General features: G+C 41.8%; 1 protein-coding gene across 1 annotated transcript; it reads left to right on the top strand.

Moving 5' to 3' along the window:
• Positions 1–1283: 1283 nt before the first annotated feature.
• Positions 1284–23017, top strand: ipmkb (inositol polyphosphate multikinase b). The gene is made up of 6 exons (XM_071547211.1): positions 1284–1812; positions 10651–10736; positions 12780–12876; positions 14218–14390; positions 20873–20954; positions 22236–23017. Exons 1-6 carry the CDS (start codon positions 1575–1577, stop codon positions 23015–23017), a joined length of 1458 nt encoding a protein of 485 aa, XP_071403312.1. The 5' UTR covers positions 1284–1574.
• Positions 23018–23693: the final 676 nt, after the last annotated feature.

The following is a 23693-nucleotide window of genomic DNA, read 5'->3' as shown; positions in this document are numbered from 1 at the left end:
AACAGGTTTTTGCACATGGTTGAAACTGGATTGGGGAAGTTTATTCATGCGGGCACAAATTGCAAAGTAAAAAGGTCCTTAGTTTTCCTCTATGGGGATATGAACTTCAATATTCATAAAACTTAAAAATATTCCTAAATGAATAAATACTTGTGTTGTAATTGTCAGTTGTGTTTAATACCCCTCGTTTGCTCCATCCACACAGTAGAGTGAGAAGGAATTTAGGGCAGAATAAATCTGTCTCTATCTCGCTCTCTCTCTCACACACACACACACACACACACACACACACACACACACACACACTAGACAGGACCTCGAGCCTTCGCGACACTGGTAGGAGTGATTTACAGCGATGGCAAATCTACGGCATCGAAGCTGCCGCAAAGGTATGAAAAACGTATGTTTTTTTGCAACAGTGATGGCAAGTGTCGCAAAAGAGTAGGCGGCTAGGTGCTGTTCGTTACGTAGATAGCCAGCCGCCTACACTGACCTGAATATCTATCGCTGGTGAGGAATCTACAAACCTCCTCCAATATAATGGATTTCAATACGATAATGCGTCGTTTTTGCGTGTGTTTTCAACGAATAACCTTTCGCGTTGAAGACGGTTGCACGGCAGGTGTGATGTTCCGTTCGACTGCCCTATTGTGGGACGTGTAATGAAAGAAAGGGGCTTGTTTATAATGTACAATATCGAGCTAGCTATCGAAACTGGGACTAAATAGCCTCTTTGTGCGGTTTCGGAAGATAATTTTCTCCTTGTCATCCCACCTGCTTCGGTAATTGCTGACTGAGTACCTCTTCCGTGTCGTTACCATCATTGCTAACGAGAGACAGGAGTGTTTACGTCTCTCCAAGCGAGGAAGTGGAGCTGCGGCAAGGTAGCTGAATTTATCCCGGACAACACTGGAAGCAGAACTATTTGTCCTTCACAATAAAGGCGCAATATATTTCTCTTCTAAGATGGAATTTAGTTTTGTAGTGTGCAGAGCAACAACCTTTGGGAGGAAAACAACAACTGTGTTTTCACTGATTACGGATGTATCTGTGTCTGTATTCAGTTTGGTGGTTTGTGTTACTGTAAAACAACACCTTCGTGCGTAGGTGTTTTATTTTGGAATCTGTGGTCGGAATTCTTGCTTTTTTATTCCAACTGGCTTGACACTGGTAGGAAGTGGGATGTGGCCAGGATGTATTTATGCTACTGCTGTTCGAGATATGAAAATCATTGAATCGGCGCTGCTCTGGGAGCTCTGCTTCACTATCGGACACACCGGAGGTTACGGCAGTGTTGACTCTCCGTCGGTGCTGTTGTCGTTGTTGTCGGTGCTCAGCAACACCGAAAACGACCAAAGCTGCTGGGCTGGCTCGTCTGCATTGGACCATTTCCATGAAGGCTTCTCAACCTCACGACACAATAATTTCTCAAAATTGTGTGCGGGACTATATTCTCTGATTACGTAATATCAATATGTGAATCGATAAAGTCACATCCTTGACTTTTATTTTTTATTTTTGTCTTGGACAAAAGACTTTGTTTTTTTTATTTTCTTTTTATTTTATTTGTACGAATGTCAACAACTCAGCATCAAGTGATGATGGAGTCTTCTCTAGCCCTGGGTAGACTGGAATTGACCCCCAGCCCCTCCGCTGTCGGGGTCAGCCTGCCGCCGCGGCTCTCCGGCGGACCCCCGGCGAAAGACAAGAGCGGCCAGCGGCCTCTGGGGCCCCAAGCTCCGGCACACCTGAACGGCTGCGTCCCGCTGTCACATCAGGTGGCGGGTCACAAGTACGGGGTGGATAAAGTGGGTAAGTTAACCGGACAAGAGACCGATTTCTCTACAGGTTCAATGATCGCAAGCTTCAGTCATAAAATATGAGGGATTTTATGTAGCCACGATACGTTCCGTTCCAACGTCATGCCAAAATTCTATTACAAATCTGGCAATTCCATGTGGTCTTGCTTAACGACGAGCGTACAAGCCACATATAACACAATTTAAGGCATATTATAAATCATGTGGATCAAATTGTAAATTCGGCGTGCATGTAATCCACCAAGCAACTCCTTGCACAAAAAGCAACTTGTTTCACACTACTTGCTAGTTTCTACCGCCCATCACGTTGCATTTAGTTGAAAGAAGGCTGTGGGAAGTAAACGGAGATAGAAAAGTTGACATTTTATTGAAATAAGTGCTGTTTGCTGTATTGGATGTATGCCGAATTAATGAGCGTGTCCTAACGATTCAGAAAAGGTGAAAGTCATGTTCTACCAGGTACGTACATTTGCTGTAAGTGAGGCAACATTTAACTGACAGATTTTTGAACGGTGTTTTGCATGCCGTTGTTTTTTTCTACAAGAGGGAACGGCACATGTCAGGGCTATGATTTATGCACCTGTGGAAATGAAGCATCTCTCTCTCTCTCACTTACTTCTTCACTCTGAATTAATCATGGGAAGCTTTTCTCACGTTGCTAACCTAACCGTGCAACACCAAATGGGGAGAAAAGGCTATGGATGCCATGGGAAAGTCGTTGAAAACCCCTGATAGTATATGGTGTCTCTCTCCTCCTGATATTTTCTCTCGCTGACACACACACACACACACACACACACGCGTATATACACTCACACTCCTACACACAGGACACCTGATGTTATCAAAGACTCCATTGTGCATTATCAGGTGAGGTGTTGAGCTGAATTGATTGTGGATGATAAATCGGTAACATGTCAGGTCCGGCACAATCTCGGCTGGCTTAGTCATCACAGTCAGTCAGCTGCTGGTTCAGTCAGCCTTACTGAAATCCTGGACCATGCATCTCTATGTTTTGGGACAGAAAAGTTCATCTTCACTCCATGCGTTTACAATGGAATAAAGATGAACCTAGTCTGAACATACTTTCGGGGGCCTGCAGTCACCCAGGGTGCGGCCAGCAGGCCAAACCTGTCCATCCACAAAGCTCTTTTTGGGAAAGAGTTCCTTATTCTGTTCGGGCTATTCAAATCAAATCTAATTCCAGCCCCTGTAAGTGTAGCTAAGCATGATGGACTTGTCTGCACTCTTTACCCCCAAGTGACCTTCTCTGGTGCTCATACCAGTTAGGAACACACGAAGAAACAGCTGAATATGAGCATCAGTCCAGACTGCGGTTTGTTACGCTAGGCTTTCCAAGCATGAGGAACTGCTGGCTATCAGTTGTCAACTTCTGTCTCCTTATACCCATAAACCATTGCATTTTAGGGTAATTTCCTGTAGTGGGTTCAGATTATATTCTTCACCTGGTTCTCACTGCTAACAAACCTCACCACAGTTCTCTTGTTAGAGGACTGAGACTTGCATTTTCAGGCGTCGCGGTGCTGTTACAGTATTTGGTGCCACCAGAGTTCACATGGCATTGTTCTCACCTGCTCAAACAAACCGAACTAAAGGAGCAAAAACTCCAGAGTTCGAATAAACCGCCCCGAGCATTAATAACTTAGCATATTAACAAATACCACAATGACATACGGCCTAAGAAGCTAAATGAGTGAGTATGTTGCATTTTTTGGCCCTACTCCCGGCACAAAGTTATGCCCTCGGACCTCCATGTCATATAGTTTGTGCATGCTTATAATATACTGTCTGGCACTGTGATCTACTTGTAAGATAGTGAGGCTTTAGAGAGACTGGAAAGATAGACGAGAGAATGGTTATGACTAAGGATGTGTGCAGGACTCAAACTCACAGTTTCCCTGTGTTATGTACAAACCACATAAAGCAAAAAAAAACCACTCACTCAGCTTTTTGAGATTTTATTTTAAGACACAATTTGTTATTATTGTTGTGTTTTTTGCATGTCCTTCCTCTTTGTCTGCACTGTCTACCTCCCAAATAAAGTAGAAATAAGCCATCGGTACAATTTATATTTGACAAGGTAATATTTTGGAAGTTTCACATCTCACTCGCTGAGAGAAGAAACCTGACATCAACCGCGTACAATCAAGTTAACAGGCAGATACAATAGCTGTGACACAGTGTTGCAAGTTCCTATAGTCAATGCTTTCTGTTGAACAAGTACCGGAATCCTGTTTAGCTTGTAATGCCTGAAGCCTGACACCGACCCTGCCATGTCCCCCTCCCAGCGCTCCATTTCCCCAGGGGTTACAGTCCGGTTACCGCACCGCAGGATTTCTTAAAATGCGGCTCCACTGATTTGCTCTTTCCTCGAAGGTGTCTTAGTCACGGAAATCACCCGGTGTAGTGTAGTCTTTGGTCGGAATGAAAAGCCTGCATACTCTACCTGCCCTGCCCCCGGTCAAGACCCAAAAGGGGTCACGAGCCTTTGACTGGTGGGTTCTTACATCAGGTAGGAAGGGCTTAGTTAATGAGTTAGTTGAATTTACATTTAGTTTAATGTACATTTGTGAGTCTTTAAATAATTCCAAATCTGACGTCTTTTTCTTTGGATTTTCTGTTGATGCAGTTTGAGTTTCTCTTTTCTTTCTCTATTCAGCCACGGTGGCTATCACTGCTCACACTAACTACCCAGTTCTTCTTCTGTCTATTCCAAACAAGCTGCAAGTTTCCATTTTTTACCCATCACGTAGGCTTTTAGATTGTAGTAGAATTATTGTAATAGAGTCCAATAAAAATGTCTCATTAGAATTATTTGAGGTTAAGGGCTTCCCACTGACAACCAGTGTAGTATTATTGATCAATTCTACAATATAATCAAACAAACCATCATATCCATATCTGTCTATCATATTGGAGGTTGATGACTGGCCGATATCTGTTTTATCTCATCCCAATATATCAGTCTGTCCCATTAACAGTGTTAATGGGACAGAGCACTGAATTGCACTTTAGTTTAGGCCTACGCCTATTTAGCTGTTAGCTGTATTATCATTTTATAGCATTGACACTTTAGGACAGTACTTGATAGGATGGTAAGTAACTTCCATCTGATAAGCTGGCACATCAATGAGGAACCTGATGACTAACATGTGATCCCAGTCATGGGGTAGACTTTACTTTGATCGACTGACTGACTGACTGGTTCTTTGAATGGCTGACTAACTGGTTAGTTGGCTGCTTCAGTGACTGACAAACTGATTCACTTACTATTCGAGGGACTAACTGGCTTTTAACTGACTGGAAAGAAATACTTCTACTGAGTGCAGAAAATAATAAGACCATTGTCCTATTGCACAATCCATATCTCAGTTCTTGTCATCATTCTATTTTATCCTTAGCATAGGTTTTCCTTATATTATACACACAATAATGAACCGTCACAGCAAGACGGTTCAGTATTGTGTGTATAATATAAGGAAAACCTCAACCTCAACATGAAGTTACCCTGTGGGATGATAAGCTTAGGATGCCTTCATACTCAGCATGTTTGGAGCAATTTAATTCAACTCTGGAGCGTCTTCTCCTCTAGTTGGGTTCATGTGGCCAGGTGAGAACAATGCCATTCGAACTCGGGTGGCACCAAATAACGGCACGGAGCCTCAAAATGCGAGCCTCGGTCCTCTAACAAGAGAACCACAGTGCGTTTCGTGAAGAGTGAGAACGTACTCCAACCAACTACAGGAAACAACCCCAAAACACAAGGGTTTACGGGTAGAAGAAGAAGGGTGTCGACATCTGACAGCCACCAGTTCCTCATGCTTGGAAAGCCTGGCGTAACAAAAAGAACTACTCTATCTATCTATCTATCTATCTATCTATCTATCTATCTATCTATCTATCTATCTATCTATCTATCTATCTATCTATCTATCTATCTATCTATCTATCTATCTATCTATCTATCTATCTATCTATCTATCTATCATTACAGGGACTGGAATCGGATTTGTCTCATCCAGAGTTACAAAGTTACCCCCTTTTCCTCCTAACCGGCACTAATAACTTAACTACAAGTATTGACTATTATGATTTGCATTTCATTTGCATTTATTATTTGCATTTACCTGCATTCATTTGCACTGTCTGCACTGCACTGTCTCTATTGCACTGCACTGTCTCTACATGTATGTTACCTTTATCTTATTTTAGTACCTATTTCTTCTATTACCTTGCTGTACTTGGGTCATACTTTTCATACATTTCCTTGGCATTGTCTGCCAATTGCTGCTGTGGCACCTGAATTTCCCCAAGGGGATCAAACTTGTCTTGTCTTATCTTATCTTATCTTAAACACCACTAGCACACACTGCAAGCTGTTGTCACATTCACATTACATTTTAGGTATTTGTTGGAGTACTAATACATAATTATTGGGTTTTGGAGAGATGCTGTGTTTGAGAAGCCAAGCTGAAGTGGTGCTTGGTATCGGCGATACTAACAGATGCCAATAACTTAATACAACAACAAAGCTATTTGGTGATGAAATGCTATCAGGGGGCCTTTAGATTACAAATAGGCCTGACCTACATTGGAGGATGCCTCCCTTTTTTTGTGGATTGATTATAGCTCTAGGCTATCATTTAGGATTTGGGAATGTGGTGCTGCTGTCGGATGGAAACCACAACCTGCAGAAGCAGGTTTTCTGGGAAGGGAGAGAAGAATTCACACATGTATTTTTGAATTTATACAATGGGTTTTTAATCGGCTTTAAAGAGCATCACTGGTTCATGCGTGATGTTTGAACTTAATGCAATTACAGCGTCTGATGCAAGACAGACAGGCAGAGGTGAAACTCCTGGCTTGATACAGAGCAGCAGTGCTCCAGCAGACCTAGCTTACATGTTGCTACATGTTTTACCTTAATGTTGATGGGGAGCATTGTAGGCATCACAGTAAGACATGAAGTTTGTTGACCTGGAAGCTACAGTTACATGTCAGTCAAGTTAGTTTTTAGATTGTAATAGAACCTCCAAAAGATGGCTGGTCACTAGGCTTTGACTGATATGGGATTTTCGAAGGCCAAAAAATGAAAGTATTCAGTGTTTCAGTGAGAACTTTATTCTTGTCAGGGTGGAAAAGCCTCTGAAACAGCATTTAGACCATGAGACACTAAAACTCTCCATTGAAATCCAGGATGATTATATATATATTCTTGCATACTTCTTGCATATATATATTCTTGCATACTGCAATCCGATCAAAATTTCTCATTAGAATCAATTCCGGTGTAGGTCTTCCCATAGACAACCAGTGTAGTATTGATCAATTCTACAACAAATATTTAATCAATCAAACTGCATCATATCCATCAGATCAGAGGTGGACAATACCGACTGGACCAGATCTGATGAATTTGAATAAAAGGCCAGTATCAGCAAACTGACATATCAATATTAATTCCCCACCCTGGTTGTAGGTGGCGTAGCCTGTGTTTCAGTTTGCAGTCAGCATCTGATGCAAGTTATACGCACTGCTGTGAAACTCAACATGATAAAAGCAAATATGTAGAGCTGATTTCTCTGTCTTTGAATTTTCTATACTGCAAGTCTCTTTCAATTCAAATCTGCTTCATTGGTGTGACTGGAAAGAAACCTGTAATACCAAAGCATTATACTGTAGCATCAGGTTAGGTGATATTATAAACCTTATCAGATGACTAGTAATTATTAAACAAATATCAATAAATATCAGTGTTATCAGCAATAATGCAATAGTAACAATCCAATATCAATTCAATTGTTCTATTCAATTAATTATAATATCCTCCCTGCATATAGATACGCATACTCATGAACACTCCCATCACATAATTGGAAGTTTACCTGAATTCACCCAACTGGATTCACAGTAGAACATTGAACCTTGTAATGGAACCTGGTTACATTAAGATACTTGATTCTTCCTAATATTAGGGTTACAATAAATACATGAAAGTGGACAATGACTCGCTACTTTGCCCTAAAATTGTAATAGTAGTTTAGGTGTAGTTATTCAGTTCTGATTGTGCTTATATTAGGGCCGTGCAAAAAAAATCGATACAGCTGAGTATTGCAATATTTTTTTCCATGATACTGTATCGATTTTCCAGCCCCTCGTATCGATACATTAAAAAAAATTATTCATGTTTTAAACGGATTTAAAATGTCCTTAAATTTCCCTCAAATCCCCTTGAATTAAATAGTTTTGACTCAATTTGTCCACTGAGTTATCAATATAATGTGATGTACATATTAGACTACCCAGGTGGTACACAGCAAGTTGTATTTTCAGCTCTATTTTTACATTTTCAGGAAATTATGTAGAGTATTGCCATGTATCTCAATATGTATCATATCGCAATGTATCGTGATACAATCGTATCGTGACCCAGGTATCGTGATATGTATCGTATCGTGAGGTCCCTGCCAATACCCAGCCTTAGCTTATATCACAATATCATTTTCAAATCTACAGTGATATTGCATCTTGCAAGTATGACTCAATTCACAGTAGGCTTGGGCGATATCCAAAATGTAATATCGCGATGCTGTCCCGCCAAAATATTGCGATATACAATATTATCGGCAGGGTTTCGGGGGGGGTCAGTAATTTTTTTTTCTTCTTCTTTTTTTTTTTTTTCTTTTTTTTCTTTTTTTTCTTTCTTCTAAATTACCTCAAATTTCTAGACTATTAGTAATATTATTATTACGTGTGATATTTGATAACGCGGAAAATATCGTGATACACGATATTATTGAATATCGGCACAAGCCTAATTTCATTAATGCCGCTTAATATAGGCCTATTATGAAACAATTACAGCAACAAGTGTGTCCGTTGCGTTTACCTATTCATTTGATCAAATGATGCAATGACCATTGATTGACAATCTTCAATAAAATTTGAAAAAAGGATAATTATGAAATAGAAATTAGGCTACATGACATAGGGCAGACAATATAACTGCTCTGTGTGATTGTGTGTATGGGTGCTAATGTGTTTATGTCTATCTATAATTCATATTCAACCGCAAAGGTGACTTGCACATTTCCTGTTTATATGTGAGAAATTTTATATGTGTATGCAAACATGCTAGGTTTTTGTAGATTGAGTGTGTGTGTGTGTGTGTGTGTGTGTGTGTGTGTGTGTGTGTGTGTGTGTGTGTGTGTGTGTGTGTGTGTGTGTGTGTGTGTGTGTGTGTGTGTGTGTGTGTGTGTGTGTGTGTGTGTGTGTTGTAAAGAGAATCCACAGATCAGCAAGAGCAGACTAATCCTTTCCTTCCCAAGTTGACTCAGTCCGTCTGTAATCAGCCGTGGTCAGTCTGTGATGATGTAACCAGGAGGAGAATCATGTTTTCCTTAGAGCGTTCCTCTTATATCTGTCTATACCGGCTGAAGGCTTACCAGTACAGAATGGCAACACATAGAATGGACATTTCCATGAAAGGTCAAGCAATTTCAATGGACTTCTAACATGAGGAGTATGTTTTTTTTGTTTTTTTTTCTGGTTTTTGATGGTTAATCTAATTTCTTAGAACTGGTCTCCCCTTCAAAGCCCTTTCTGTTCATTGATCAGGTCTAGTTCTAGTTCAGGTCTAGTTCTAGTCTAGTTCTGTGATCAGGTCTCAGAGTCGGGGGCAGTAAAGGCAGAGTCGAGTTTCTTATTGACAGCTCATGAAGACCTACAGCATGTCATCGCCCTACCTAGATTAAGGGCAAAGTCCCTCGTACCTCTCTCTCTCTCCCTCTCTCTCTCTCTGTCTTCATCTCTCTTTTTCTGTTTTTTTTATTGCCCGGTGGTTAAGCTCTATGTGTGTTTGATAAATGACAGAGAGTTTATGGCTTCATGTTAAACATTAGGCTAAGCGGTGTTACCGTTGGAAGCGTTGGACTGTTAAACTGTCAACGGTCAAATAGAATAGAATAGAATAGAATAGAATAGAATAGAACTTTATTGTCCAGCCAAGGCAGGAAAATGGTCTTTCCAGCCATGTAGAAATGTAGAATACTTGAGCATTCCCATTCTGTTTTCCGGGGAAACTAGTTAACGTCACGGATCGGAATAGCAAAGGCTACAGCTTTTGTCTTTTTTTCTTTCTTTTTTTCATTCTTTTTTTCGAGGAATCGGACAAATTTCTGTCATTTTTTAAGATCTTCCTCTCATAGCCGCCCACGCAGCAGACAGGCACACACACGCGCTTCGGCTTTATAAAATCAGTTTGACGTGATTTGTTCAAGTTTGACTGGGGGGAAAAAATCATTTCGAAGATGAGCTCGAATTATCAGAATATTATGAAAAAAAACAAAAGTTGTACTGTCCGTGATTGAAAAAGACTGTTGGTCTTGTTTCCCTGAGGCCAAAAAGTAAAAGACCAGCTGCCCATGAAGCCAAATAACTGGGCCAGTCTTATGTACTCTCCAATAAAGCACAGAAATTGGTCATATTGGTCAGCTATTGGTAGCAGAATATATATTTTTTATTTTGTTTTTCTCTTTGTCTCAGGTATTTTACACCAATGTATATGTAAAAGCAGGTAAAACCTTTAAAAATCTATAAAAAAGGGCACAAATTAGTTATTTGTGTCAACTTTTTTGGGTTAGGGTTTATTTATTCTGATATTTTTTAACTGAATGATCAAGAATTTTCTTTATTCATCGCTTGTTTATTGATTTATTATACATCGTCTGGTAAATTCAGAGAGGTCATAGATATTCCCTTTCCAAAAAAAAAAAGAAAATAACCTTATTTTTTTTGTTTTATTTTGAAGGTATTTTGCAGCATCCAGATGGCACAGTCCTGAAGCAGCTACAGCCTCCACCAAGAGGTCCACGAGAGATGCAGTTTTACAGCATGGTAATATAGACACACACACACACACACATCTACATTATGCATACACTTTATACACACACACACCTCACACAAACACAGATATTTATAGCACTTGTCAGTTAAATATAGACTTGATTCACAGTCCATTGCTTATACGTGTGTGTGTGTGTGTGTGTTGGCCCACACAATACAAGTAGTCACACACACACGCATTCATAGATTCACACATTCACCACACTTGTGAGTCACATATAGACTTGTTTGACAGCCTGTACAACACAAAGTGCAACACACACACACACGCACACACACACTCGCAGGTAGCATGACAACACACACTGAGTGACGTGTGCCTGCAGGCTACTGCTCTAGCTGTTTGCTTTAGGGCTTAGCAAAGCTGTCAGCCTCAGCAACTCCCATACAACCAAGAGTGAGTCACCGCATTATCTCTGCCCAGCTCTGACCAAACTAATAAAACCAAATCTCAATGCATACATTAACTAACACACTGGTGAATAAACAGTTTATGTAGTTGTAGAGCCACAGTGTCATTTCAAATTGTGATTCCCCCAGGATTCTATTCTTGTCAGGGTGGAAAAGCCTCTGTAACAGCATTGAGACCATCATGGGACACTAAAACTCCCCACTGAAACCCAGGCTAATAATAATAATAATAATGAAGCATATTCATGCGCACTTGTGTGGAGTCTGATGAAAATGTCGCATTAGAATCAATTCAGGTTAAGTACTTCTCATAGGCCAACTTACATGTAGTGTAGAATAATGTTGAGCTATAGTGATATAGCTCAACATTGTGATATGGTCGAGTTGATAAATTACCCAGCCGGTATCAGCTGACATCATATAGACCAAGGGTGGAAGTAGCTAATTATCCGTAACAGAGTACACATATTGTGGCTCTCCATCAGCAGCAGAAACTGGACTGCTGTAAATTGGCTAATTGAGGAGTCATTCACAGTGAAGGGACAGTCAGCAAAGAAGAGAAGAGTAATCTTTGTTTGTGCACTTTATGTTTTCCAATGGAAAGAATGTAGTTTGAACTCTGTCCTCGTCCTTTTTAGAATCGCAGAGAAAAGATCACAGCTGACAACGTTCTCCTTTCTAAAAAGTAACTCAGTAACTTTTACTCTTGAAGACATTTTAAATGAGCTACTTTTTACTTTTACTCTTACTTTTACTTTTTTTTTTTGACCAAGAGGAGAATCTATGATTCTCGTCTGCCTTGGGCAGTGAGATCTGACGTAAATATCAGATCAAGGGTAGAATCAGGAAGGACAGGGGAAAAGGAAATTAAAGAAAAACATGGATTCACTCACAATGTGCATCTAAAAGTGGGAGTATTTGTTATGTTCTTTTATCTTTCTATTTTACTTGATTTGATTCTTTTAATGCAGTGCATTTTGCTTGTTCTTTTATATGAATTGTATCTTTTTATCTGTCTTTTATCTGCCTTCTATTGATGTAAAGCACTTTGAGCTGCATGTTGTGTATGAAAGGTGCTATACAAATAAAGGTTATTTTACTCCAGTAGATTTTTACACCAGTATTTTTACTTTTTACGTCAAATTTCAGCGAGATAACACAGACCAAAATCTTCAAATCCAATTAAGAAAGAAAGGTTTGAAAAAAAAAGGAAAATAGAAGCTTTACTGGATCATCCCTGTTCAGTAGAACTTGAATTACAGCTATCATTTCTCACTGCAACTTTGACTCAGTAGTAAAATGTTATCATGAAATGATCACAGAAAGACTGTATAAATGATGCATAAGAATAACAAAGAGTTTGATTATAGCATTTTCAACTTGGGCAACGCCTACACCACAAAGCATATGCACATACAACACAGTCCTGAATTGGTTATGAATTTTCTCATTTAAAATAAATGAGCCTCAGTCATGAAGCATATGCTGTTACATGCTGGTGTGAGGATGCTATACTGGAAACACTGACACTGCCTTTGACATTTTTAACTTGAACTAGCCAGGAATGCTATAAAACTTCAATAACTTTTGTGTGTGTGTGTGTGTCTGTGTGTGTCCTAGGTGTATGCGGAGGACTGCTATGATCCATGTCTACTGGAGCTCCAGAGCCACCTGCCCAAATACTACGGCACCTGGTCGTCTCCTGACAGCCCCAACGGTAACAAAAACAGTGTGTGTGTGTGTGTGTGTGTGTAAAAACATATTCACCAAGTGTGGTCAGGGCGGAACCTGCATCATATCAGAGATACGTTGTACACAACACTGACTGGCTGATATCCGATTTTTTTTAATAAAAGACCAACCTGTATCAGCAGACCCATCATCAGTCTAACCCTATAGCCACTAGGGCTGTCCCGAATACCATATTTTGGGCTTCGGAGCTTCAGTAGTAATCAACAGTGAATATTCAAAGCTTCGGCCACAGCGGGGGGGGGGGGGCGGGGTTTAAGAGTCACGCACCTTCAAACTGCTTGGCTTTCCATACACGGGTAACAGTTCACCCGACAAAGTTAGTTCCTCCTCACAAAAACACAGCGCTGAAAACATACTTGACATGTAGCGAGCTAGAGAGAGATGGTCGAGCGAGCTAGAAAGAGAGAGAGAGATGGTCGAGCGAGCTAGAGAGAGAGAGAGAGACGGTCGAGCGAGCTAGAAAGTGAATGAAGAGAGGGAGCGGTAGTAGCGAGAAAGCCGGTGAATCAGAGAAATAAAACGTTCTTTTCTGATTGTTTCACAGCGGTTACGTTCTAAAGCGCAGAGAGAGAGAGAGAGAGAGAGATGGTCGAGCGAGCTAGAAAGTGAATGAAGAGAGGGAGCGGTAGTAGCGAGAAAGCCGGTGAATCAGAGAAATTAAACGTTCTTTTCTGATTGTTTCACAGCGGTTACGTTCTAAAGCGCAGAGAGAGAGAGAGAGAGAGATGGTCGAGCGAGCTAGAAAGTGAATGTAGAGAGGGAGCGGTAGTAGCGAGAAAGCCGGAGAATCAGAGAAATAAAACGTTATTTTCTGATTGTTTCACAGTGGTTACATTCTAAAGCGCAGAGAGAGAGAGAGAGAGAGAGAGAGAGAGAGAGAGAGAGCCCCGTATCAAAATACCGGTTAGCCTACCTTAGAAAAAAGATTTTAAAAAAAGATCAACGGAGAAATGTCTTGCTGCTGCTTCTCCTGAGTTTTGTTCAGCAAATTTGACAACTGACAGCTTGAATTTCAGGTCGTACTTTTTTCTCTGTGCCGCCATGGCGATCAGCAAATGTGACTGACATTTGAATGCAAGTTAAAAAAAAAAAGAAAAAAACAAACTGCTTCTCAGCGTCAATGGCAACCGGCTTACGGATTACATACAAAATTAACATTTAAAAAAAAAACGAATATCCGAATCCCAAAATTGAAAACCGAATACCTACCCAACGAAACGAATATCCGAATAGTGGAATATTCGGGTCCAGCCCTAATAGCCACACGTTATGACCTGACCCACCACCTTTGTGCCCCGTGACTCAGACCTGTACCTGAAGCTGGAGGACGTGACGCGGCGCTTCGTCAAGCCGTGCATCATGGACGTGAAGCTGGGCCAGCGCAGCTACGACCCGTTCGCCTCGCAGGAGAAGCGGGAGCAGCAGATCCGGAAGTACCCGCTGATGGAGGAGATCGGCTTCCTGGTCCTCGGCATGAGGGTGAGTGAGACCCGGGGAGTCTCGGAGTCTCGGTTTTCTATATTTTTGGGTGTAGCGGCCCTTTAAAAGCGCGGGTCCGAGTCTGACCCCGGCGAGGTTCACACGCACTGTCCCGCTGCTTCCCTGACATTGGAGAGGGATAGAAATAGATAAAAAAAAAAAGAAAGAGAGAGGTAATAAGGGGGGGGGTGGAGAAGTGGGGAAGATACGTATATAAATATATATGCATATGTATGTATATTAGAGAGAGATAGGATCAGCTTCATTACTTGTGGGTTGTAGGAAAAATAAAGTTGGTGCCTATCAAGTTTCTCTTATCAGTTGTTATATGAAAACATTGAAACTCTTACTCTGACTGTTAAGTACGGTTAAGTTTCATAACTTTAGGAGCCTGTTGAACCCGTTTTACTATTCTGAATACTGACAAAAAAAATCATATCGCTCATAACTGTTTTGCTAAATATTTTGATTGCGATACATATGTCAATACATGTGGACACAGCTTTTCACTATATAGCTCCATGGGTAGAGCAAGGCACTAACACAGCCAGGATTGGGGGTTTGATACCAACTGAATCACCCATATTAAGAATGTGTATACTCATGGTGCTGCTTCATTTTAATGTGTTTTTCAAGGGAATTGTAACTTGATTTTCAGGTTAAACAAACCTAAAGCTAACTAACCCTAATGGCCTTCTGGGCTCTCGGACCCAAATCTGAGAATATTTTTATTGTTAGATATGATTTTGTCCAGAATTCCTTTACTGTCTGTATTGTAGGTAGAGAGATAACAGAGAAGCTATGATCAAAATAGTCATTCTTCTACGTTCTCTAATTGTTTTAACTTCTTGTAAATGAAGTTTAACAATTCATCAGTTTGCTGGGGACCCCCTGGAACCCCCTCAAGGACCCCCCGGCGGTCCCCGGACCCCACGTTGAGAACCACTGGTCTAAAACATCCCCAGCATAACATTACACTAAACAATTATATCCTGTTGGTAACAGTTGCTGACTAATTTTACTGCCGGAATCCAATTTCTTTTCCGTTTAACTCCCTTCACTTGTCATTTGAATGTGCGTTTGTTTGACGTGGCCCGGCCTCCCAGTCGGGGGGAGTCTTCCGTTTTCAAGCGCTGTGATTGGCCAGAAGGTCCAAACACCGCCCCGGCCAGCAAACGTTGGTGTCAAAAACAAACCAAACCAGTTGTCTAAGCGCCCAAAACATTGTACAACCCACTGGTATTGCTCTGTATTTATTATTCAATATTTTATAGTCAATATTTAACCCATTTCATACTTGCCCATGTGATATGTAAAATATAGCACCATGTTTGGTTTCTTTGCTGAGCTGAACACACACTCACACACACACACACAATAGATATATGTACATATATACTGTATACACACACTGAGCTCATTGCGACATCCTTGACTAGGCGAGCTAAGCGAATATGAAACTAACTCGCCCTGATCGCCCTTAGCTTCGAAACACACACACACACACACACACACACACACACACACACAGAGTTTATCTCCATCCATGCAAATAGCCATTGTACATGCTATGCTCTGTGTGGGTTATCTGGTGCTTTCCCAGGCTATGGAGCAGAAAACACACATTATACCACTGTCTCATTATAGGGCCCGCATGGGAGAGAGGGTAGGAGGGAGACAGACAGAGAGAAAGACAGAGAGAGAGAGAGAGAGGACAGGAAATGGAGAGCTTCTTATCTGTCGGAAAGTATGAGGCTGAGATAGTGACACATAAAAGAGAGGGTTGATATCTCCTCCATCAGTTTCCTACATAACCTGCTGTCACCACCATCACCATCATCATCATTAGTGCTATCTGCCCTGTTTTGGGGTTTCCTGCCCTATCTCTCAGGGGCAGCAAGAGAGGATAGTACTTCTCCTTCGGTACGCTGCACGACGTTTTTCTGCAATCGGACCAAAAAGAAATACAATAAGTGGAGTGTGATCGGCAAGAAAAGCATCACTTCTGTCACACGTTCTGAAGTGAATTTCCATATATATCAGATACCATGTAAATGACACTATCTCTCAATTGAAGATAGTTTGATGGGTCTGCACTAGGCTTGGGCGATATCCAAAATTTAATATCACGATACTGTCCCGCCAAAATATCGCGATATACGATATTATCGCTTAAAGTATTATTATTTTTGTTTTTTAGCCTACCACAAGTAGGTTATAGGTTTATAAGATTAAAAGCTTGCACAATTTGTGATCAAAGCAACACATGGTGCCATGGCCAGGAGGGGTGGGTAATGTTTGTTTTTTGTTTGTTTGTTTGTTTGTTTTTGGGGGGGATTGGGGGGTATTCAATATCGCGGGAATTTCGCGATATTCACAAAATATCGCGATATTTCGATCACAATGTATCGCTGAGAAGTTTCCCTGAAGAGTGGAGAGGTGTCCCTGATCACCCTGAAGGAGCTCTGAAGTGTTTCCTGAAGAGATGCAGGTCTAGCCCACCTTGTGAATCCAGTACAACCAGCCTATTGAGTGATGAAGGATTGTCCTAATAGGCCTAATAGTGTTTGTCTTACCTCATACAGTCAAGCCATTGTTCGGGGCCAATTTCATCACGGCGTGTCCGACCCTTTGTAAACCCGTCATAAAGCTGCTGTTTACCTATGGATCAGCTAAGTGCGGTGACGTTTGCCCATATGGAGCCTGGAGGAAGACTTATGCAATTGTTTGATCTTCCCTGCTATAGCATAGGCTGAGGAGAAGACAGGCCCTCGTTTGTGGTGGGTATAAGCTACATGTGATTGTTACACAGGTGACTTGGATTAGGCTGATGTACTGATTCGTCAATACTCATATCGGGACAATGTTGGTCTCTTAATAGAAATGAGGGGCCGGATTCACCAATGTGTTCTTAAGATTGTTCTTAAGAAATGACATAAGAGGAAATTTGAGGAAGTTCTTAAGAAGGCTCTTAAGTGCAATTCCTCAATATTTTCTTTGTAACGGTCTCATTTCTTACGAATTTCTTTAATTTTCCAACTTAAGAACTTCTCAAAATAGGGCCTGAATTAATTCTGGTTAATAAACTTTAGGCTTACTGCCATTGAGCCTAGGAGACAAGGCTAGGAGACTAGGAGATGAGGCTAGGAGGCAACCCAAAGTGCTTCCATCTACAAAACAATTGGGGAAAAACCTATTTAGAACAACATATTTTAAACATTGGTTACTGTTGGTAACTGTAAAATTTTCAACAGACATGAGACAGAGGCCTACCTGGCCCTACACCAAATAAAGCTTTACAATAAATGTTCTTCTTAATGTTAGGTGTAGGGGAACCTATGAAGACTTTGAACTATAACCTACTTGTCTAAAATGTGTTTAAATATATGATATTAGAGGCTTACCTTTTCACTGTAGAAGTTTTAAGACAGGTGAAGGGCCGTCTTAAAGTTAAGAAAAAAATCAAGAACAAATTTGAGAACTTTCATTTAGTCGTACGTTTTTTCTTAGGAAGAAACATAAGAAAGTTAAGAAAATATATAAGAATTGTTTTTGAGAATAGCATTTTTTCCTATTTGTTTTTGCCATATTTATTCGTTTTAGTGCTTTGAATGTAAAGCACTTTGAGCTGCATTTTATGTATGAAAGGTGCTATATAAATAAAGTTTATTATTATTATTATTTTTCTCTTAAGACTAAAGTTAAGAAAAAAATGGCACTTGAGAAGATTTTTTTTCTCAAGAGGGTTTTGTGAATCCGGCCCCAGATATCGGCCCGTTGCTGGCCTCCACCTCCGATATAATGGAGGTTCCTTCTCAACCACAGCTAGTCCAAGGATCTTAAGCCCTCATTTGTGCCATTCTCTCTTTCCCTCTTTATGTTTGGGAGAATATTACATCAAATAGCAGTTTTTAAAAGTTGCTACTGAAATAAGTGTCACTTGTTGGATTAAACCTATGTACACATTGTTCACGACCCTTTACAAACTGTTAGGATCCACTCATCAGTTCTGCATGCATCCAATAGACCAACCTTTACTTATTTCAATTCAACTTTTAGAATTGGTTCTCCTCTTATTCCCACACCCCTCTTCCATCATCATACACTGTGGAGGGCAGAGTGCGAACCAATGATAATAATTGATATTTTATTGAAATGAAGTGAATGAATGCGGAATTTACCAGTGGCTCCTGAAGATTTGGAAAAGGAAGGAGGAAAACTCAACCATAAAACACTTAAACACTCTTACAAAAGCAGCTGTTGGAGATGTATGGCACCTTGCTTTTGTGGGAAGATCAAAGATACAGTTTGACAAGACTTTCCCTCCTTCACAAACAGAGAGAACAGTGCAAATGGAGCTACAGTGCACCTTGGATCAGTTTTTTTTTTGTTTTTTTTGAAGCATCTGTATCTGCCTGGCACCGAGCATGGAAAACTCCCAGTCTTATCGCTGCCGTGTGTTTGTTTAGAGAGAGAGGAGACTCATTAGCGGTAATGATGTTCCCGATGAAGGAGTGATAGTCGGGGAGGAGAGAGTTGCGGAGAGATTGAAAGGAAAAGATAAAGACCGAGACGGGGGAGAATATTCCTGATCCAGATGTCGTAAGTAAGACAGAAGACTAACTGTGGCAGCAGGACCGGTCTACATCCGATTTTCCCATTATCCAATGGCCTGAAACCTGAGTATACTGAGGTATTACATGTTATAATAGCCGCTGATAGTATGTGGCTTTGCGTGCGCATCTCTGATCTCAATCAGCTGATCTTACATTTTGTAACTTGGGTGCGAGCGTCATTCGATATCTTCAATGACGCACGCACATTTTGTCACAAGATCTCCGCGGAAAACCCTGAAACGTTCCATTCTGTAGTGGTTTAGCGGCTTAAATGTATTAGAATATCCTCCACAGGTGCCTAGAAAACGAGTTTAAATGAGTTACATTAACACAGTAATAATAGGCTATTGGCAATAATTGATGCAGTTGTTCAATGTTGGGCTCATTACTCCAAAAATGTAAAATGCAAAAGTAATATTCCTCTTTTTATGACTCCCTGGAAGCAGTAATTAGTTGGTTTGTTGTAGTACTTTTTCCGTTACACATGAAAAATTGGTGATTGCATCTTTCCTTCTGAAATCAAACCTCCAAACGGCGCTGATGTCCAAAGTTCTTGTTTGTCTTCTTGCTCAATAAAATCATAGTGGGAGTACTTCCACCATGAGAAAGTCAACTTCTACCGTTTCACATCTAGTTTAGTGCGAGAGGAGGGTGACTAACGATGAGGAAATCTAATGGGGTGAGGGGGATGGGGGTAGGATCTGGTTTTCATTCCTTCATTGGTAACACTTTACAATAAGGGTCACTAAGTTAAGGGTTAGTTAATGCTTAATAAGCATTAACTAACCCTTAATTAACAGTTAACTAATGTGTCTGGTAATCATTTACTAATGGTGTTCATGTTAACTAAGGTATTAATTTATACATTATTTAATAGTCATCTTTATAAACTATTAAATAATGTATAAATGAATACTTTAGTTAACATGAACACCATTAGTAAATTACACATTAGTTAACTGTTAATTAAGGGTTAGGTAATGCTTATTAAGCATTAACTAACCCTTAACTTAGTGACCCTTATTGTATAGTGTTACCAAATCACCTGTTCTGAATTATAACAATAGAATAGAGTAGAAAAGAGTAGGCTAGGATAGAATAGAATTGAATAGAATAGAATACAATAGAATTTTCTTGAAACAAGTGTCAATATCTTGAAATTGTCACTTGGACAATATCTTTTGATTTGTATTAGAAATCACTGAAATTATCTCAACCCATAGGCAGATTTTTCCCTTGTTCTAAGAATAATAACTTTTTAAAGTGGTAATCCACAAGTTACTTTTTTAAAATTATTATTTTTTCTAACCCTTATTAAGCATTAACTAACCCTTAACTTAGTGACCCTTATTGTAAAGTGTTACCCATTCATTCATTCATTCACTTATTTTTTGACTGGTCACTGTAATATCATTGTTACCACCCAACCTCTACGCTTGTCTTTTAATATCCAGTCACACGAGGGCACATTAATGCAGCAGCTCTGAAGAAGCCAGGATCTTTAGGGTTGACTCGCTGAATCATAAGGAGTCATAGGCGAGTGTAGCCGCAGTGACGGTGTTTCACCACAAGATGGAGGCAGTGCTGCACCTATTGCTCAGAGATAATAAGAGATAACTGCCATCCATCCAACTGTCACTCCAGGGTCACAGGAATATTTTGTTACATCTGTTGTCATGGCGCTGTGACCTCTGACCCCTGACCTACTTCCTATTAATTGCTTGTTAGGTCGGTGATGCACAAATTGAAGCTTGTTCTACTGTTGGCCTTGTTTGCGGGCAGGTGTGTTCACTTAGCCGTGATCAACACACACACACACACACACACACACACACACACTAAAAGTAATGTATTGTTGTGTTTCAGGTATATAAGGTGTGCAGTGACAGTTTTGAATCCTACGACCAGCACTACGGGAGGGGACTGGTGAAGAGCACTATTAAAGACGGTACGTGTGTGTGTGTGTGTGTGTGTGTGTATGTCTGTGTGAGAGAGAGAGGGACATTACATCAGCAAATAGCATTGTACTTTCCATTGCAATTGTAAATTGGCATATAGTCAAGAATCTAGAAATAAATTGAATCTACAAATTGTCAGATTAATTGTCAAATAAACCAAAACCTTTCCAAAACCTCTGTGTCCTGCTTTAGTTTAAAGATACTTAGCAGGCTGAGATATGGAAACAAATATATGAAAACAGCCACCTCTTTAGGCTGATTATAAATATTTCAAATAATATAATAAAAATGTATAATATAATAATGTAATATGTATAATTACAGTCTTTTATATGTTTTGCCTTTATTCAAATACTTCAATGTTATTTCTCTCCTCACCCTCTTTCCTTCCCTCTCTCCTCTCCTTTCTTCCTCTCCTTTTTCTCTCCCCTCCTCTCCTTCATCCCCTCTTCTCTCCTCACCTCTCCTCTCCTCCTTTTTCCTCTCTCCTCTACCCCCTCTCCCTCTCTTTTTTCCTCCTCTCCTCTCCCCTCTTCTCCTCCATCTCCTTTTTCCTCCTCTCCTCTCTTTCCTCTCCTCTTCTCCCTTTCATCTCCTTCTCTCTTTCTTTCTCTTTACTCTCCTCTCCCCTCCTCTCCCCTCTTTCCTCTCCTCCTTTCTTCTCTTCTCCTCTCTTTCCTCTCCTCTCTTCTCCTTTCATCTCTTCTCCCCTCCTCTCCTGTCTTTCCTCTCCTCCTCTCTTCTCGTCCTTTCATCTCCTCTCCCCTCCTCTCCTCTCTTTTCTCTCCTCTCCTCCTCTCCTCTCCCCTCCCATCCTCTTCTCTCCTCACCTTCTCTCCTCTCCTCTCTTTCCTCTACTCTCTTCTCCATTCATCTCCTCTCCCTTCCTCTCCTGTCTTTCCTCTCCTCTCTTCTCTTCTCCCTTCATCCCCTCTCCCCTCCTCTCCTCTCTTTCCTCTCCTCCTCTCTTCTCTTGTCTTTTCATCTCCTCTCCCCTCCTCTCCTCTCCTCTCTTCTCTTGTCCTTTCATCTCCTCTCTTTTCTCTCCTCTCCACTCCCCTCCCCTCCTCTCCTCTCCTCGCCTTCTCTCCTCTACTCTCTTTACTCCTCTCCTCTGCCCTCTACTCTCTTCTCCCTTCATCTCCTCTCCCCTCCTCTCCTCTCCTGTCTTTCCTCTCCTCCTCTCTTCTCTTGTCCTTTCATCTCCTCTCCTCTCCTCTCCCCTCCCCTCCCCTCCTCTCCTCCTCTCCTCTCCTCCTCCTCTCCTCCAGGCCTGTCCAAATTCTTCCACAACGGCGTGGGCCTGAGGCGGGACGCGGTGTCCTCCAGCCTCCGCCGGGTGCAGCGCATCCTCCGCTGGTTCGAGTCGCAGCGCCAGCTCGCCTTCTACGCCAGCTCCCTGCTCTTCGTCTACGAGGGCCTGCCCCCCTCCTCCTCCTCCTCCTCCTCCTCCTCCTCCTCCTCCTCTTCCTCCTCCTCCTCCTCCCCTTCCTCTCTCCTCGGCACCCTGTCCGCGGACGCCGGCGGAGGAAGAGGAGGCGAGGAGGCGAAGGAGCGGGGAGAGGAAGTGGCGGAGTACAACAACAACAACATCCGGGTGGCGGCGCCCTGGGACTACAGCCTGGCTACCATGTACGCCAACCACCGGAAGGGCGGCCACCACCACCACCACCACCACTGCGGCAAGGAGCATCTCCACGGCAACGGCGGCGGCACGGACGCCGCGGCAACCGGCGACAGCGAGGAGGACAACTCGGCGTGGAAGCTGACGGCCGAGACGCCGCCGCAGCAGCAGCAGCAACCGAACGGAAACGGAATCAAATCGCAACTGGAAGGGGAGGGGGAGGACGGAGAGGGGGAGGAGGGGGAGGAGGAGGAGGAGAGAGGGGGACAGAGGAGCGACGCGGGCGTGGGGGGGGGAGACGGAGACGTGGAGGTGCGCATGATCGACTTTGCCCACGTGTTCCCGAGCGGCAGCCGCGACCACGGCTACGTCTACGGCCTGAAACACCTGCTGACAGTGCTGGAGCAGATCCTCCACGAAGCCTCCTAGGCCCTCTCTCTCTCTCTCTCTCTCTCTCTTCCTCCTTAAGCCTTTACCTCCTCCTCTCTCTCTCTCTCTCTCTCTCTCTCGCTCCCGTCAGCTGCTGCCAATTCTAAAAGCTGCACCGCCTGTCTCCTTCCCCCCCCTCCCCCTCTCTCGACACTCTTTTTTTTTTCTTTTTTTTTCTTTTTGGGCAGTTTCGCTTACATTCGTCTCAAAAAAAAAAAAAAAAAACCCTCGGAGGAGAGAGGGAGGAATCAAAAGAAGTGAAACGTGAAAACGTCGAAGTCATCTCACCTATGAGTTTGATGGTCTTGTCGGTTGTGTGTGTGTATGCGTGTGTGTGTGTGTGTGTGTGTGTGTTCCATGCAACCAGAGTGGAGGTGATAACAGCTGGCCACTCTCTTTTTCCTTGTGATCAGCAGCACTATATGCACTAATCATACCCATGAAGGCATTGCGACCGTAAAACAGGGACACGGCTCCAGCTGCTTTGGTTTACTGACGCTCAAGCAAACATCCACATTTTCACCTGAGCCTCACTTCAGTCCATTCAAAACAAGCCAACTTGAAAATGGGGTTTGACTCTCATTCAATATCTTCAACATCTTCAACCAGTGTAGTATTGTTCAATTCTACAATAAATGTGTAATCAGTCAAACTGCATCATATCCATTATATTGGA

Source organism: Centroberyx affinis, unplaced genomic scaffold (genome assembly GCF_046629955.1).
Source record: "Centroberyx affinis isolate AG114_WGS23_722 - 3 ecotype Tasmania unplaced genomic scaffold, CSIRO-AGI_Caff_v1 ptg005718l_1, whole genome shotgun sequence".
In the NCBI taxonomy this organism is placed as follows: domain Eukaryota; kingdom Metazoa; phylum Chordata; class Actinopteri; order Beryciformes; family Berycidae; genus Centroberyx; species Centroberyx affinis.
Note: the sequence above shows the minus strand (reverse complement) of the source record. Positions and strands in the feature narration are given on the sequence as shown.

Bases quoted from the DNA above. Each gene is read 5' to 3' on its own strand.
- ipmkb (XM_071547211.1), top strand. From the start codon at position 1,575: ATGTCAACAACTCAGCATCAAGTGATGATGGAGTCTTCTCTAGCCCTG. The intron at 14,391-20,872 runs GTGAGTGAGACC...GTTGTGTTTCAG, and splicing joins TCCTGGTCCTCGGCATGAGG to GTATATAAGGTGTGCAGTGA. The intron at 20,955-22,235 runs GTACGTGTGTGT...CCTCTCCTCCAG, and splicing joins GAAGAGCACTATTAAAGACG to GCCTGTCCAAATTCTTCCAC.